This window comes from Nycticebus coucang, chromosome 12 (assembly GCF_027406575.1).
Source record: "Nycticebus coucang isolate mNycCou1 chromosome 12, mNycCou1.pri, whole genome shotgun sequence".
NCBI lineage: Eukaryota > Metazoa > Chordata > Mammalia > Primates > Lorisidae > Nycticebus > Nycticebus coucang.
In genome coordinates, this window is record NC_069791.1 from 47080874 (window position 1) to 47095047 (window position 14174).

General features: G+C 39.9%; 1 protein-coding gene and 1 non-coding gene across 2 annotated transcripts in view; one reads left to right on the forward strand and one right to left on the reverse strand.

Annotated features, from left to right (window-relative positions):
• DUSP16 (dual specificity phosphatase 16) overlaps positions 1-14174 on the forward strand; it is a 95204-nt gene that overhangs the window by 37862 nt on the left and 43168 nt on the right. The window contains exons 2-3 of the mRNA XM_053554832.1: positions 1016-1605; positions 2497-2635. Of these exons, the coding sequence (XP_053410807.1) occupies positions 1378-1605; positions 2497-2635 (367 nt within the window). The 5' untranslated portion in view covers positions 1016-1377. The remainder of the gene's footprint in view (positions 1-1015; positions 1606-2496; positions 2636-14174) is intronic.
• LOC128562867 (U6 spliceosomal RNA) lies at positions 3282-3385 on the reverse strand. Its single transcript, XR_008373566.1, has one exon. It is a non-coding gene; the product is annotated as a U6 spliceosomal RNA (small nuclear RNA).

The following is a 14174-nucleotide window of genomic DNA, read 5'->3' on the forward strand; positions in this document are numbered from 1 at the left end:
TGAGGATATCATATAAGTGGAGGTGGATTAGGGGAGAGAGGAATCTGAGACTGTTGAAGGTCAAGGTGAGGTCCAAGGAATGAGCACAAAACTCTGACTAGTGGTCATTAGGATATGATTGATTATAGGAGTTTGGCAAGATCAGGGAAGCATTGGGTCCAGCTTTAAAGGTTCTGTATGTCTGGGTTGCTGACTAAGAGGCCCGGGTTAAGAGGTGAGATTTCTTTTAAGGCTGGGAGTCAGTGCTTCTTTGAAGAATGCACCACAAGAGACTGAAGGGTAAGGCTAGGAGGGCTTCAGGAACGGAGGGAGAGAACTGGTCACTGGTAGGACAGGCCAGGATCACCCCTGAGACTGCCTGGGGGAGCGGGGTGCATCACAGCCCCCAGTGGTTAACTTAGCAGTTGCTGTGACAAGCATATCAGCTGTTTTTGTCCCTCCTCTTCCTTAATAGGCAGCTGAAATTTATAGAAACTCTTGTTTTCCTGCATCTTCTGTCCTCTGTAGCGGCAATGTAAAGGGGCTGCTGTCTGTGTGCTGGTCCTTCTGTGGGATTGTGTGTATGCACGTGTGTGCACAGACACACACTCATCACAGTCACTCTTAAGCCATCAGAAAAGATTTTTGTGTTCTTATAACATGGGAATGCTGACTTGGTCCTAGTCTGCTGTTCTTTGTGCTATTTTCAAGAGCTAAGCAAATAAAATGGAAGAAAACCATTTGGAATAGTAACTACGAGTCATTTAGTTCTGGGCCCCATGTGATTGTAATTCATGAATATGTCTTGTTCTTTGGGTTTTTACATTCTGAGGTAAAACTGAATTATCACCAGCACATTTTTCTGAAGCCATGCCTATTTGTCCTTTTTGTTTGTTTGTTCAAATGAAGCAGTCTATCAAGGATGGAATTAGATTAATGGAGTAAATATTATGAATCATACGCTCTCTCTCATCTGATGCTCTTTCTTCTTCTTTTGACCTCATGTTTTGTTTTCTGTCTTTCTCTCTCCGCATAGGCTTTCAGTCCAGTGTAAAGCTGTTGGCGCGAGGGAGCAAAGGTAAAGAATGATGTAATCCACTGGCTGCCCCAAAGCATCTTTTGTTGTGGAATGGTTATTCCAGTCATCTCTTTATGAATCAAATGTGAGGGGCTGCTTTGTGGACGGAGTCCTTTGGGAGAGCACATCAACGGGAAAGAGAAAGAGACATTCACTTGGAGGGCTCTCGCTGAAAATGGGTTTAACTCCCCTTCTGCCAGTCACCACCAGCCTGACCTCATACATTTTTAGTACAATGGAGTGGCTGAGCCTTTGAGCACACCATTACATCATCGTGGCAAATTAAAGAAGGAGGTGGAAAAAGAGGACTTATTGTTGTCATGGCCCATGAGATGATTGGAACTCAAATTGTTACTGAGAGGTTGGTGGCTCTGCTGGAAAGTGGAACGGAAAAAGTGCTGCTAATTGATAGCCGGCCATTTGTGGAATACAATACATCCCACATTTTGGAAGCCATTAATATCAACTGCTCCAAGCTTATGAAGCGAAGGTTGCAACAGGACAAAGTGTTAATTACAGAGCTCATCCAGCATTCAGCAAAACATAAGGTAAATAAATGCTTTCTTCTTTGCTTTTTTAAGATAAAGGGACACAGTGAATGGGGAATAATTTTAATTGAAGCCCTTCTTTTTAAGTGGAGAAAGTAATTTGAGGAAGTTTTGGTTGTTTTTTAAATTTTAGTACCTTGTGGTACCTTAAAATAATTTACTAACTATAGTCACATTTAAGAGTATTTTTAAACTATACAGCAGTGCTAACTTGCTTTAATTTGTATAGGTGCTATGTTTTCCTATTAATGGCTGAACTAAATTTATTTTACCAATCTAAACATTATTTAATATTATCTACAAATTTACCGACAGGAATGTCATTTCTTCAAGTGCTTTGGAGAAAATGTAGGGACCAGTGATAAGTGGTACATTTTATGTGGCGTGTCATTGGTCAAGACTTGAGGATATTATCTTCAAGGAAACTTACTCCTAGAATACCAAAATGTCTTCTGTTTGGTAGGGAAGGCTATTTCTTCAGAAGTAAAAATGAGCTCACATTTTAATTCTGACGAATAATAGATTTCTTTGTTATTTTGTAGAAACCATTTTTTAAATGTTTCTTTAGGTTGTGATTTTATGTTTGTTTTGCATATTACTTGGTGTATGAACTTTACCCTTTTATAGTGTTAAGAATTTAAAACCAAGGAGTTCGGTGCACAATCTGCACAGAAATCATAATTTTACCTTTTAAACGTTGATTTTCATTAGCCTTTAAGTCATTTGTATGCTACATTTATCAAGTAAGTTGATTTCATCTCATTTTTATTCAAATTATGAATCGCAAATAGGAATTATTTATTTGCTTCTGTGCCAGTAAATGTGAGATCCTTCTTAACCAGTAGTTTATGGAGAATATTTTCCTCCCCTTCTTTCATGTTTGCATTTCAGGTTGACATTGATTGCAGCCAGAAGGTTGTAGTTTATGATGAAAGCTCTCAAGATGTGGACTCTCTGTCTTCAGACTGTTTTCTCACTGTACTTCTGGGTAAACTGGAGAAGAGCTTCAACTCTGTTCACCTGCTTGCAGGTAAGGCTTGTGATAGAATTAAAAGGACTTGGGATCCCACTGAGCTGTACAAGCAAACAGTATTTCGTAGTGAGCTCAAAGTGCAATAGATCATCCCAACTGTGCACAACTTTGTGTCCCAGTCATTTTACAACTTTGTGTGTAAAATGATTTGTTTATAGCTTTTGATTGATGTAAGTGTTCTATTTAACTTGAATACTATCATTCTTCCATGTTAGTGCGTTTTTGACTTAGCTCAAGTGCCTCTTCACTTGCTGTTTTTTAGCTAGAAGTGCCACATAGATCTGTCTGCCCATATGGATAGCTCAAGCCAGCTACTTCTGTCCAAGGGCTTTTCCTTTCACCTGTGATTCAGGAACACCAAATGATCTATGTCTCAGCTCCTGCTTAGTTCCCACCACTGTGGAAAGAACCAGACCAGTATTACAGTGTTAAACTCCTATGAAACATTAGTAGTTAAAGTGGACTTCAGAGATGAGGTCCCCCTTTTGGCATTATGAAAATAGGGAGAGAATGTGCATAGAATGTTTCTTCTTTCTTCTAATGCATTTTTTTTTTTAAGTTTCTTCTAATAATTAGGGAGACTATTTTAAAACTTAATTACTTGTAGATTCTTTTTTTCCCCCTTTTATTAAGTCATACACATAAAAATATGGGACGCTTCACGAATTTGTGTGTCATCCTTGTGCAGGGGCCATGCCAATCTTCTCTGTATCATTCCAATTTTAGTATCCATGCTGCATTTAGTATCCATCCATCCAAGCGAGCACTACTTGTGGATTCTTATTTGTTTTGTTTTTACAATTGAAAAAGAAAGTCTCAATTTATAATTGCTAAGCAACCAGATGATTTTATAAAGCACATAGGAAGGATCAAATATTTTCTACCTGCCCTGATGGAGCGCTATGTAAGAGTTCTATCTCATTTAATTCCAAAGCAAATTGTTCATTCTTTGTTTCCCCTGCTTTGCGAGTGAAAATCCTTTCTCTTGCCCTGACCCTCAGAGCTGGAAATAAAAGTTTGACAATGCATAGTAACCTTAACCTAAAGCTGCTGTGTCAGGTAGATTCTGCCACAGTGACGTAAAAGTACTTTTAAAAATTTGATCTAAGAAAAACAAAATACTGATATTCACCCCTTTATTATCTTGTTGCATGAAGGGTACAGGGAACTTGATGTTATTGGCAATAATTAGAAGTGTAAACATTTCAGTTTTAAGAGAATAGAATTAAATCAATGGTTGGTGTATTAACACTTTTAAACTCTGTGCAGATTTTAATAAGATTTCCACATCTCTAGTTTTCTCTCACAAGCTTTTGCTTCAGTTCTCTAAGAACAAGGTTAGTTTCCAGTCTCTTTCAGATCCTCTGTTACCTGTACCTTTCATTTATGCTGTGATTCTGTCTGATCTTTCTGTTAATGTCCTTAAGTGAGGCCAGCTTGTCTTAGAATGTAGTTTTCAGAATTCTGTAACTGAGAATTAGAGATATTCTATCTCTGTTGATAAGCACATCCTCTTACTGGAAGTATAATTGTGTTAAATGTAACAACCATTATTAGCGTTCCACTGAAGTGATTTGGGGAATGTAGGAACTTATCTTGTGTTTCTTGTAGCCACCGTGTGAGGGACCTTGGACTCCTATCAGTGGGATCAGGGATTTTCTTAAAGAGGCTGTACACTAAGATGTGCTTCACGACAGAGTGGTTATTCCACTCCATTCCTGTTTCAAATGCTTTTCCTGTAGGGATCTCTGACTTGACAGTTCGGCCAAGCATATACCCCCTGCAGAGGAATTAGGTCATTCTGAGTTTCTGGCACAGGCTACTTGTTTATCCCTTTACTAAGAGCATTCCTTACTTACCACGGAGGGTTCTTATCATGTATAGCTCTGGGAGGGGCATTCTTTGGACAATAAGGAAGAAAAATAGTGACTGAGTCTGATCAGCTAGATCAACCCTGGGGACATGGTGGACACACTGTGTCAGGCCACCCTGATATCCCCACTTCGTATAGGAAATATTTCTTAGGCCTAAAGCAAAGTCCACTGAGACAGTGCCAGGAATCTCACTTCATGTACTAATAGCACCATATCCTCATCTAGCCTCCAGTATGCTGTATTTATTTTAGCTTAAAAGGTGGCTTCAGGGTCTGAATTGCCATGGTTTGTAGTTTCTGAGCAGCCAAATCACTTCTGACACATAAGAGAGGATTCTGGATGGTCAGAAGTCAGCCCAGCCATCTAAAAGCCTCTGACCAATTGCGGATTTTCTTGGTTAGTGAATCTTTTCCTCGGGGTATATAGAAAATTGGGGTAAGTGGAAAAGAATATTGAAAACTTGTTTTTTTTTTGGGAAATTCCAGCTGCTCAGAGGATGTGTTAGTGATATAGGACAGAAGGACATATCAGGCTGGGTATGGTGGCTTATGTATGTAATCCTAGCACTCTGGGAGGCTTAGGTAGGAGGATCGCTCTCAAGGCCAGGTCAAGAGCAAGACCTTGTCTCTACAGGGTCTTTTTGAGACCAGCCTGAGCAAAAGCAAGACCCTGTCTCTACAGAAAATGGAAAAATTAGCCAAGCATTATGGTGTGTTTAGTCCCAGTTACACTTGAGGCTGAGATAGGAGGATCGCTTGAGCCAGGAGTTTGAAGTTGTTGTGAAGTATAATGATGCCACTGCACGCTAGCCAGGGCAAAAGAGTGAGACCCTGTCTTAAAAACAACAACAAAAAAAGTTTTCAAAATATTTTGCTTGTTGGTACAAAAAGCACATTACATTCTTGCAGGGCCTGTTGGAAATTACAAGGTCACTAGAGATGATTTTCACTACAAACTGCTTATATGGCTTTCCGCAGTTAGAAGTTTTTGTCACCTTCATGTGGATATGATAATAGAAAGATAGGTGGTTTCTTAGAGTAATTCCTCCTTCAGTTTAGAACTTTCATCTACTCTGACAAAGGAAGAAAGCATCTGATATGTGAGAAGGTATTTATGGCACTTACATGGCAGAGAGAATTGTGGCCTGAGTTCTACTTTCTTCGCAGGGTTACTTTACCCAAAGCAGGAGGATTTTGAAGAAGGAGAGAAAGAGGGCTCCCCAAGAAATCGATAGCCGGATCTTTTTTTTTTTTTGAGACAGAGTCTCACTATGTTGCCCTGGGTAGAGTGCCATGGTGTCACAGCTCACAGCAACCTCCAACTCTTGGGCTTAAGCGATCCTCTTGCCTCAGCCTCCCAAGTAGCTGGGACTACAGGTACCTGCCACAACGCCCAACTATTTTTTTTTTTTTTTGGTAGTTGCCATTGTTGTTCGGCAGGCCTGGGCTGGGTTCAAACCTGCCAGCTCCTGTGTATGTGGCTGGCACCCTAGCCACTGAGCTACAGGCGCTGAGCCCAATAGCTGAATCTTAATGAGCTTTTTCCCTCTATCACCTTACTTTGGAGGCCTAGTTACATGGACATAATAAATGAAGGATTACTGAAGGAAGCAGGGATAGAGTTTGGGGACGCTCTCCTGGAATGCAGTGGCCTTAGGTCTTTAATGTGGAATAGGTCTTGTTCATCTTTATGTTCCCCTCAAGGCATAGCACTTCTTAAATTTTCAGTAAATATTTGAGATATTTCATATGATTTATAAGTTTAGAGTACATTAGGTAGTGATGAAATCTGAAAATGTAGAGAAAATTTGAACAACTTGCTTTGAAATGAATGATTTGTAAAGTGTATTCAGATAGAGCAAACATATGGCTGCTATGAGAAAAGTAATATGAAAATGTTTTTATCTGTTTAAATAGATTTAAACATGATATTAGAACCTAATAAAAATACTGTTGCACTTAATGCTAATTTTGTGGGGTCCTTAAATACTAAAATATGGTAAAGAGCTAACAATGTTGGAAACCGAGTTCCACTTTACAGGAAGATAGTTCACAAGTTCTTGAATCCATGTTGAGAACAGTCAGAACAATTGTTATATTTAAGAAATGTAAATGTACAGTGAATGTTCCATTTAGTAAGTCACCTAGTTATCAAGTTAAACTAAAACCATTGCTTGTTTTACCTCCACCCCTAGTCCAATGAAGAGTTTAATAATCAGTAGCAACCTCAGCTTAGCAGACAAGAATGAATTTGGATTTCTTTAGAAATTTCTCCATCATTATCGAAGTAGATAGTAGCAAACTTTTTTTTCCTGTTCCCCCCCCCCAGTTGTGAAGTCAATTATTGAATAAGCATAATTAATAGATCCACAGCCCTCTTTAAAATTAAGTCTTAAGGTTTTATGTGAATGGGAATGACAGGATAGATCTGACATAAACATTTGTTTCATAAAAATAACTTTAACCTAGGATGGGTTTTGTAAGGAAAACGTGCTATAATTTGGCTAAAAAAAAAAAATAGGCAGACCTTCTAGTAATTTGAACAGAATCTGATTCTATTGAGAATATTTCAGAAAAGTTTATATAATTATTCTAAATATGTTAAAAGAATTAAAATTATAGAAAAATATCAACAAAGAGTAAATTGTAATTTGAACTTGCATTAAAAAGTACTGAGGGCCAACTTAATGGAAGCAATTATTCATTTGGGTGTAGAAATTATAGAAGATACAGCAGGAAGAGAGGTAGTTGCCCTGAGTTATGCCAAGAACAGGGCTTGTGCTTGCTATTTCCTCAACAGAAATAAAATTTAAGATTGAGGGGAAGGAGAGAGTTGGGGTTTGGGAGAATCCAAACTAAACCATTTTCATGGATTCTTAATACCTTTAACAATTTTACTGTTGAAGCTTAGATACTGGCAGAAGAAAAGCATCAGAAAGAGAGCAGGAGGGAAGAAAAACTAAGTAAAGGTGCTGTCTTTGCATAGGATTCGTATCCTCAGCAGGGTTCAGGGTCTTCTGCTCCACTCAGAGCCATGCCCATACCCATTCCCTAAGTAGGTCAACATCTGCATGGCAACAGTCTGGGTAATTGGAAAGAACAATGTACTAGGGGTTAAAACAGTAGCCCATGTTTTTTGTCTGTGCTGCTTATGGCCGAGTGACTTTAGATAAATCATTTAACCTGAGTTCTCTCTCTTTCTCCACACCCTCCCCCCCTTTTTTTATTTGAGACAGAATCTCTTTATCCCATGCTAGAGTGCTGTGGCATCAGCCTAGCTCACAGAAGCTTCAAACTCCTGGGTTCAAGTGATCGTCCTGCCTCAGCTGTTGCCCCCCCCCCCACTTTTATAAAGAAATAACTCTTGCCATTTTGTGAGAATTGTATTAGATAATGTGTATCTATAGTTTTTAAAAAATATTCTTTTAGACTATTCTTGAAGAGTAAACCAGAACTAGAGTTAAGAGCTAGAAAACAAAATAAAACTCACCAGCATTGAGTTTCTGATCAACTCTTTTGCTCTTTTTAATCTTCAGAAAATGAATCTCTTTAGAAAATAAACTTGTTTCTTGGGTTTTACCCATTGACCATGTGCCACTTTGTTCTACTTGCCCTTGTCTATTTCTAAGAGTGTCAGATTTAAATAAATGTAGGAGAGAGAAAGAAAAACAGAATGTCAGTTTTTATTTTGTGGTAACATACAGAAAAGAGAATAAATTGGTTAATTTAGTAGAAATAAAGATCAAGCTACAGATGAAAAATACTGTTCTATTATTTCCTTCTCTTTCTCCACTATTACAGCTTAAATAAAAGCAAAAGGAATCCACAACAGCTTATTAGTTCCATGGCACCCTCTTGTGTCCTGTAATGAGGCAGGGTGAAGGAAGGGGAAGAAAACCATAAATGAATCACAGACTTCAGCCCTCTCATTCACAAATGAAGAAAATAACAGAGGAGTTATGACATCCGCAGACAATTCCAGAATTTCATCAGGAGGCTAGATTGGAAATTGAGGGTACACATTTTAGGTCAAGGCTTATTCTGAAAGACTCTTTTTGTGGTAGCCCTTTCTCAGTCTCCTTGTGGATTTCAGAGCCATATTCTTACTCGTACTTAATGGAATACAGCAATCTATAAAAATGTACTGTATACAAAATTTTAAAGCATTAAACTCTTTTAACCAGAGGGGATCATCAAATAAAAGTTTAATTACTCTGTTCTGTGCTGAAATATTGCTCTGAATAATGATAGAAGATAGCATTTATTAAGCATTTTACTAGGTTAATAGTGTTAATTGGGTTAAGTATAGTGCTAAGGGCTTTTTAAACATTTAGTCTCAGAACATAGCTAAGGTTTTAGGTTAATGTTTGCTATGGTTAAAGGCCAAATACTTGCTTGTTTTCAGGTAGATTTGCTAGTGTAGTTAGATCTATGAGTGAACAAAAATGTATTAGAATCTATACACATTTTCAGTTTAATAGGGATCTAGATTCAGTCAAAAGTTCTGTGTAATGAGTGTATAGTTTTGGTTCAGTGGAGTCAGTTACTGTCCTTCCTAATGAAAGTATAATAGACTTTCATTTTCCTGGTGACAGATTTTGCTGTCCCTATTATTATCATCAATTCTACTATCTAGTTTGGTGTTTCTTCCACTTTTTTTTTTTTTTTTTTGTAGAGACAGAGTCTCACTTTATGCCCTTGGTAGAGTGCCGTGGCGTCACACAGCTCACAGCAACCTCCAACTCCTGGGCTTAGGCGATTCTCCTGCCTCAGCCTCCCAAGTAGCTGGGACTACAGGCACCCGCCACAACACCCGGCTATTTTTTTGTTGCAGTTTGGCCGGGGCTGGGTTTGAACCCGCCACCCTCGGTATATGGGGCCGGTGCACTGCTCACTGAGCCACAGGCGCCGCCCGTTTCTTCCACTCTTTTGTCTAGAGAAGGGAAGACTTCATTTCTTCCACTTAAAATTGTATAGCATTTGGTAGAAGAGATTGAAATTAATGGATTTAAGTGAAAATACATCAGATATTAAGGAATTGGCTATTGTATTTGAAAACTACAATGACTGAGAATCACTGAAAATGGACTAAAAATAGATGCTGTATACAAACACACACTCACACCCACACAATGGAATGCTATTCAGCCTTAAAAAGGAAGGAAATGCTATCATTGGTGACAACGTGGATGCCTGGAGAACATTGTATTAAGTGAAATAAACCAGATGCAGAAAGACAAGTATGGCATGTCTCACCTACATGTGGATTAAAAAGAGTCAGACTCACAGAAACAGAGTAGAATGGTGGTTACCAGGGGCTAGAGGGAGATTAGAAACTTTTAGTTACAAGTTGAATAAGTTTCAGACACCTAAAGTAGAGCATGGTGACTATATTACTGATACTATTGTGGCTCACACCTGTAGTCCTAGCACTGTGGGAGGTTGAGGCAGGAGGGTTGCTTGAGCGCAGGAGCTGACACTAGCCTGAGCAAGGGTGAGACTCTGTCTCTGCTAAAATTAGAAAAAATCAGCCAGGCATTGAGATAGGTGCCTATAGTCCCAGCTGCTTGGAAGGCTGAGGCAGGAGGATGACTTGAGCCCAGGAGTTTGAGGTTTCTGTGAGCTATGCTGATGCCATAGCACTTTAGTCTGGGCAAAAGAACGAGACTGTGTCTCAAAAAAGAAAATTGTATACTTGAAATTTGCCAAGAGTAGATCTGAAGTGTTCTCACCACACAAAAATAAAAAGGGCAGCCACATGAGGTGTGGTAGTCATTTCACAACATATGATATGTATATATCAAATCGTCACATTGTGTACCTTAAATAGTTTTTATTTGTCAATCATACTTCAATCAAGCTTAGAAAAAATGGTGCTGTTTTTCCCATTGGTTGCCATCTATTGTTGGCTCTGTTTCTGAGTCTCAGTTTGCATAGGTTGTCTAATTGGATCATCTTTTCTCCAGTTGCTACGCCAAGGTACTAAGTCAGTTTATGTCCTTTCCCGGCTACCAGTGGCTGAGACTTAATGCCTGAGACTGTCTCTTGAAAAAAATGGGCTAGAGAGCCATCTAAAGATAGTTTCTCAGTTCCTCATCCTGATATTTTGCATAAGCCAAATAAAAGGAACCTAGGTGACAGCCGTGACATCAATCTTCCCTTGCCCCAGTTGTGCCATCTGGAGAAGCACCAAGTCCAGCATATTCTTCGGCCTTTTTGCTCAGTCAGCCTCTCAGTGTTTGATGGGCACTTCTGTGGTGGTGCCTGGACTGGGCCCTAAGGGATAAAGATAACTGGAAAAACAAAAGGCTTGCCCCTGCCATTGAGACCTACCAGTTAATTTGGGGAACACATCTAAAGTGGATGAAACAGAAGTGTATGATTATGTGCTAAACTATGTAGTATAGTGATAAGGATGATTCAGTATTGACTATAGAAATTGGGGAAGACTTGATTATGGCAGTGGAATTTTAACAGAACCTTGAAAGATAAGTAAGATTTGAGTGAGGAAGGTCCTTGGCATTCTAAGAGGGAAAGAAAACATGATTTAAAATGCCAGAAATGAACATAGATTGGGGGGAGGGCAATGATGAGACCAGAGTGGATTTTTTGTGTGTTAAGGGGAGAAATGGGAATTGAGATCAATGCAAGCCTTTTAAAGCAGAAGGAAGAATTTGTATTTCAAGGGGTGGGCATTGTGAGCTGTTGGAGATTTGGCTACAATCCTGGTCATCTCTTTTTTTTTTTTTTTTTTTGTAGAGACAGAGTCTCACTGTACCGCCCTCGGGTAGAGTGCCGTGGCATCACACGGCTCACAGCAACCTCTAACTCTTGGGCTTACGCGATTCTCTTGCCTCATCCTCCCGAGCAGCTGGGACTACAGGCGTGCGCCACAATGCCCGGCTATTTTTCTGTTGCAGTTTGGCCGGGGCTGGGTCCGAACCCGCCACCCTTGGCATATGGGGCCAGCGCCCTACTCACTGAGCCACAGGCGCCACCCTCCTGGTCATCTCTTAATCAGCATATCTTTTTTTTTTTTTTTTTTTGGCCGGGGCTGGGCTTGAACCCGCCACCTCTGGCATATGGGACCGGCGCCCTACCCGTTGAGCCACAGGCGCTGCCCAATCAGCATATCTTTCTTCTGACTGCTTAGGTCTGTCTGGGTCTTTTGCTCTTTTACTCCCAGCACAGTTAGGCCACATCATCCCTCCCTGTGATGGCTCCAGGAGCCTCTTAACTGGTCTTTGCACATCCTCTGTCTTGCCACCTTTCAATCCATTGCTCACATTGAAACCAGTTATATTTTTCGTTTTTATTTTATTTTGCATTTTTAAAGTGATGCAGACTATATCATATCCTAGTTTAATATGTATCAGTGCTCTTAAGATAAATTACAAAAACCTAATTGACTCATAGCCTCTGCAGTGGCTGGCTTCTGCCTACCTTGCTAACTTTGTCTAATGCCACTTTATTTATTTATTTTTTTAATTGTCTTGGCGTCTCTTCCTCTCTGCTGCTCACCCAGGTCCCTCCCGTTGAATTCAAGTGGTTATTATCAAGCCTTCCCTAGTTACCAAAGTTGATTTCCTTTCACCTTTGGCCACCTACCATAATTAGTTAATTATTTATCTAATTATGTGGTTAAAGTTTGTCCCATGAAACTGTCAACTCTAGAAAGACCTCTGTCCCCATTACCTAGCACCACGTTCAGCTCACAGTTAGATGCTCGTTAAATGTTTTTTGAACTTAACATGTGAAACCCGGTGGTCTCCAGTGTTGTTGGGTTCACTGAATAGGTATCCTTTTCTTCCTCATGGTGTGTGATGTGCACTGTGAAACCGTGCACTTGCCTAAAGAGGAGGACCGTTGCTACAGTGGAATACACAGAAGTGGTCATATAGAACGTGCTACAGGATAGAGTAGAAAGCTTTGAGCTTCACACATGAAGACCTGAGAAGTGAGTTGTATAGTGGTTCATGGGCAGTTTAGGAGTTAGACAGGTTTAATTCGAGTTGTTCTCCAGAGACCAAACTTGTATTCCTTTTTCTCTTGACTCACAGTTACCACGATTGATAACCTCATTTCATTATCCACTTTGACAGTCATTATAGATATATCCAACAACCATTTCATTGTCACTAACTGTAGTTAGTGTCTAATTGGTTTCATAAGGGAGGTGCCCTGATTCTCTGAGCCACGAAGGCCTGGGCCGTTTAGGGCATCAGAGAAGATTTTTGTTCTCCATCTTTCAAAAAAATCCTGCAGATGTGGCAGAAGCACTGAGGATTCAGTATTGCTTTTGGATGACCAAAATGGCATGCACAATTCTCCCCCCCACCTTTTTTGAGACAGAGTTGCCTTTGGTAGAGTGCTATGGCGTAACAGCTCACAGCAACCTCAAATTCTTGGACTCAAATGATTCTCTGGTCTTAGCCTCCCAAGTAGCTGGGACTACAGGCACCCACACAACACTTGGCTATTTTTTTTGAAATGGGGGTCTTGCTCTTGCTCAGGCTGGTCTCAAACTCCTGAGCTCAAGCAGTCTGCCCAATCCAGCCTCCCAAAGTGCTAGGATTACAGGCAGGAGCCCCTGCGCCTGGCCAGAATTCTACCCTTTTGCCTTTAGTTAGCAGAAAAACATTTTTCTTGTGCTGTGCCTCTCTTGTTACCCTAAGAGTCTTCTGGGGCATTGTGGTCTAGGAATAGGAAGCAGATTTTGTGCCCCCACCCATGCCAGCTTAGCTTGTGCCTTTGAATGCAATCAGGAAATCCTTTGAACACCAAAACTATACAAGACTTAAGTCCGTCAACAGCTATTCACTGTAACAAAGAAGGATTCAATAAACATTTATTGAATTCTGATTATGTGCCAGGCACTATGCTAAATGCTGAGATAATTGCAAAGGAGAGTAAGACATAATTCTTATCTACAAGTAGAGATATGACAGGCCACAACACGTACACACAAAGATAATTCACAGTTATTGGGTGAGTGGTAAACACCGCCAAATGATTGGTATAAATTCTATAGAATTTCTAATTTGCCAAGACCATATTATACTGGTCAGGGAAGATACGTGTTTTTCATGCAACAGAATAGAATAAGAGAATATTATGTTGTACAACTTTTGTTTGAATGGTGAGGATGTATTGGTTTTCAGAGGGTTTTGACATAAAATGTATTTTGTTGGTCATGGTAAAAGATTTTTGGAAGAAGAGGTGTAACTTGTGGTTTGGAAAGAAGTATAAAATGGATTTGAAAGACTGATTTGTCAAAGGCCCAGAGATGGGAAAGCACAGATGTGTTAGGAAAACATTAAGAAGTCTGATTTGTCTGATGGATGTAGGGTGTTGGTAGGGGAAATTAGGATAGGTGTTAGATTGGGATTAGATTATGTAGAGTCTTGAATGTCTGGGTAAGAATTTTTTCTGTGGGTACTTGGAAGCAGAGAATAATGTCAAAACTTTATTTAAGAATGCTTAATCTGGCAGCAGAATGGAAATGAATTGGAAAAAAAGGATAAGTGAATCAGAGAGAGCTGTTACTGAATTTATCAGAGCCTGAGGGGGGAAGATCCTGGACTGGGTGGTGGAAGCAGACAGGAAGGCAGGAACAGAGAGGAGACCTCACAAAGCAGAATTAGCCCGTCCACGAGCCAGGTG